This window comes from Spinacia oleracea, chromosome 2 (genome assembly GCF_020520425.1).
Source record: "Spinacia oleracea cultivar Varoflay chromosome 2, BTI_SOV_V1, whole genome shotgun sequence".
In the NCBI taxonomy this organism is placed as follows: Eukaryota; Viridiplantae; Streptophyta; class Magnoliopsida; order Caryophyllales; family Amaranthaceae; genus Spinacia; species Spinacia oleracea.
The window spans coordinates 68294743-68297910 of record NC_079488.1 but is presented as its reverse complement, the minus strand read 5'-3'; the positions used below and the strand labels follow the sequence as shown (position 1 = coordinate 68297910).

General features: G+C 40.4%; 1 protein-coding gene across 1 annotated transcript; it reads left to right on the top strand.

The window, feature by feature from the left end:
* LOC110774924 (protein DETOXIFICATION 52-like) lies at positions 1-2302 on the top strand. The gene has a single exon (XM_021979523.2). The coding sequence runs from the start codon at positions 158-160 to the stop codon at positions 1916-1918; it is 1761 nt and encodes a 586-aa protein (XP_021835215.2). The 5' UTR covers positions 1-157; the 3' UTR covers positions 1919-2302.
* Positions 2303-3168: the final 866 nt, after the last annotated feature.

Sequence of the window (3168 nt, the reverse complement as noted above, 5' to 3'; positions counted from 1 at the left end):
CAACTCTCTCATTTGACAAACACAAATTCCTTTCTTTGGAAATTTTACAGAGTGCTGTCTAAGGCAGTATCTCTTACTCTCTGAGTCTCTTCCTTCTTCGCCAAAATCAAAACTTTCTTTGCAATAAAATTAAAATTAAAAAAATAAAAATAAAATAATGTGTAATCCAAGTACATCTCCTTCGAATAATCAAAATCCTATACTGGAAAAACCACCCCATCATTCACAATCCCATTTCTCAAGCATATATTTGGATCTTCTTTCTTTAACCAATCTGAAAGAAAAAGAAAGAGAAATAGAAACACCTATTCTCAACATTGCTAAGGATGTTGATGAAAACAATTATGATGGTGATAATTCCGTGTCCGTATCCGTATCCGTTTCCGTTTCGAGTTCCCATCACAATAACCCATCATTGTTATTTTTTCTTACCATACCCGACGTGGTTAGAGAAAGTCGTTCACTCTTTTGTTTGGCATTCCCCATACTCTTAACCAACCTCATCTTGTACTCCCGGTCTATGCTGTCCATGGTTTTCTTAGGCCGAATCGGAGACTCCGAGTTGGCAGCCGGTTCGTTAGCTATTGCCTTTGCTAATATAACTGGTAATTCGGTGTTTGCCGGTCTAGCATTGGGAATGGAACCCTTGTGTTCGCAAGCATTTGGTGCTAGTAAACCAAAGCTATTATCTCTTACCCTTCAACGGTGTGTTGTTTTCTTGTTACTTTGCTGTTTACCAATTTCATGGTTTTGGTTGAATATGTCCAACATTTTGGGTTATATTCACCAAGACCCCAATATTGGTAAATTAGCTCATGTTTATATCATTTTTTGTCTTCCTGACCTTTTCACCAATTCTTTACTTCATCCCATTAAGATTTACCTTCGTGCGCAAGGCATCACCCGCCCTCTCACCTTTGCGTCCTTAGCCGGGGCGATCCTTCACGTCCCCATCATGTTTTTCCTTGTTGGCCACCTCAACCTCGGGATTGCTGGGGTGGCCGCGGCCACCTCGGTGTCCAACCTCGTATCACTAGTGGTGCTAGTGATGCAGGTTTGGCTCGGCGGGCTGCACACTCCTACGTGGAGCCCGCCCAGCCGCGAGTGTTTCAGGGATTGGTGGCCGCTAATCCGGCTAGCCGTCCCCAGCTGCGTCTCAGTGTGTTTGGAGTGGTGGTGGTACGAGATCATGATCGTAATGTGTGGTCTACTCGCGAACCCCACTGCTACGGTAGCCTCGATGGGTGTGCTCATCCAGACCACTGGGTTGATCTATAACTTTCCTGCCGCGCTCAGTAACGCTGTCTCGTCTCGTGTCGGGAATGAACTTGGTGCCGGCCGTCCCGAACGGGCTAAGCTTTTGGGTGTCCTTGGGGTTGCTTGGGCTTCACTAATGGGCCTTGCTGCTATGTTGTTTGCTTCAGGGGCAAGGAATGTGTGGGCGACGCTGTTTACCGGAGACCCCGAGATCCTAGCCCTCACGGCGGCAGCACTACCAATTTTGGGCCTTTGCGAGCTCGGAAACTGTCCACAAACAGTAGCATGTGGGGTGGTCAGGGGCACAGCCCGGCCAACAACAGCTGCAAATGTTAACTTAGGGGCCTTCTATGCGGTGGGGACACCAGTAGCGATTGGGCTGGCTTTCTATCTTGGAGTTGGGTTTCGTGGGATCTGGATTGGGCTTTTGTCCGCCCAAATATGCTGTGCTGGGTTGTTGTTGTATGTGGTTGGGACCACAGATTGGGATTATCAAGCAAAAAGGGCCCAGTTGCTGACTCAATGTGGTGGGCCTGGGCCATCATCAGAATCAACAGATGCCGTTGATGCAACCTTGATCTTTCCTAATAGTGAAGGTGATTATAATAAAATTGCAGATCAAACTGAGCCGTTCATTTGCATCTTGGTGGCTTCATCATAAAGTTCTGTTTAATCGGTGATGAAAAGCAGCATTAAAAAATTAATCTAATTGATTTTTTTTTTATTTTTTTTTTAAATTTACATAACTATCTATTTTACCATATTTTTTTGGCCCAACCCATCTTAGGGTTTGCATGAATTAGATTTTTACTTTTTTTTGTTTCAAATAGTTTGGAGAGATGGGCTTTTAGAGTCAAGTGTAAAGAGGATTGGAAACAATTTGTTTTTCAATTTCCTTTTTAATGCTTTTTTTCCCATCTCCATTAATTGTACTTTGAAGTAAGATTGTAATTAAGATCTTAAATGTAGTTTGCAATATTGTGTTGACCATTGCATGTATAACTTAATGCATATTTCATTAATATATTTCTATGTTTTAGTCATACTTTACGGATTACCTGTTTTCTATTGCATGTATAATTTAACAGCTGATATACGCGTTTTTATAAGGTGACTATTAATTCTACATGTCAACACTATAAACTACTTTTAACTATGCACAAAATAATTAGGCTTTATCTTAAAAAGGAAAATGCTAGCTGGAGACACTCCATGAATTATGAATATATTTGTACATATACTAAAAGTATGTTGTAAAGAATGGAGTATCTTGATAAGAAATGCAACTAAAAGTAGAGAGTATTTGTTTTTACCAAAACAACCTTGAATTGACTCTTGAAAACTTGATGACAATTTTGATCTAATTATCTAAACAAAAAGTATACTAAAAAAAGAGAGATAAAATTTGATGACAATTTTAGTTTTATTATTTTGAGAAATGAAGAGGGGGGTTAAAATTGTTGCAAGTATTTGTCATTATATGGGGATATTTTGGTAGCAACCGTAAATGCATGCACAAGCACACCAACTTTTATGCAAGGCAGATAGTGGTAATTAATGATGAGCCAATATCTCAGAATTCAGAGACAGTTTTTTGGAATGTCTCGGAAATTCAGACATGTTTGTGGATTTTGAAAGAGGCTATAAACCAAAGCAAGTGTCATCTATCTTATATCATCACTTATCGATCCATGTAGTGCTTCTGCAATTTACCCATATACCTCCCATCTATTCAGTGCTCACTCATCACTAGCTCACTCATCACTAGCTATCTAATCGGCACACTCGACCAATAATGAAGAGATAATGAGTTATCAGGCTCGACATGTAATCAAGAACCCCCATACACGAAAAAAAAGAGAGTAAGAACCCTCATAAAAGAGATAAATTAAGAATTACCAGGTTCGACCA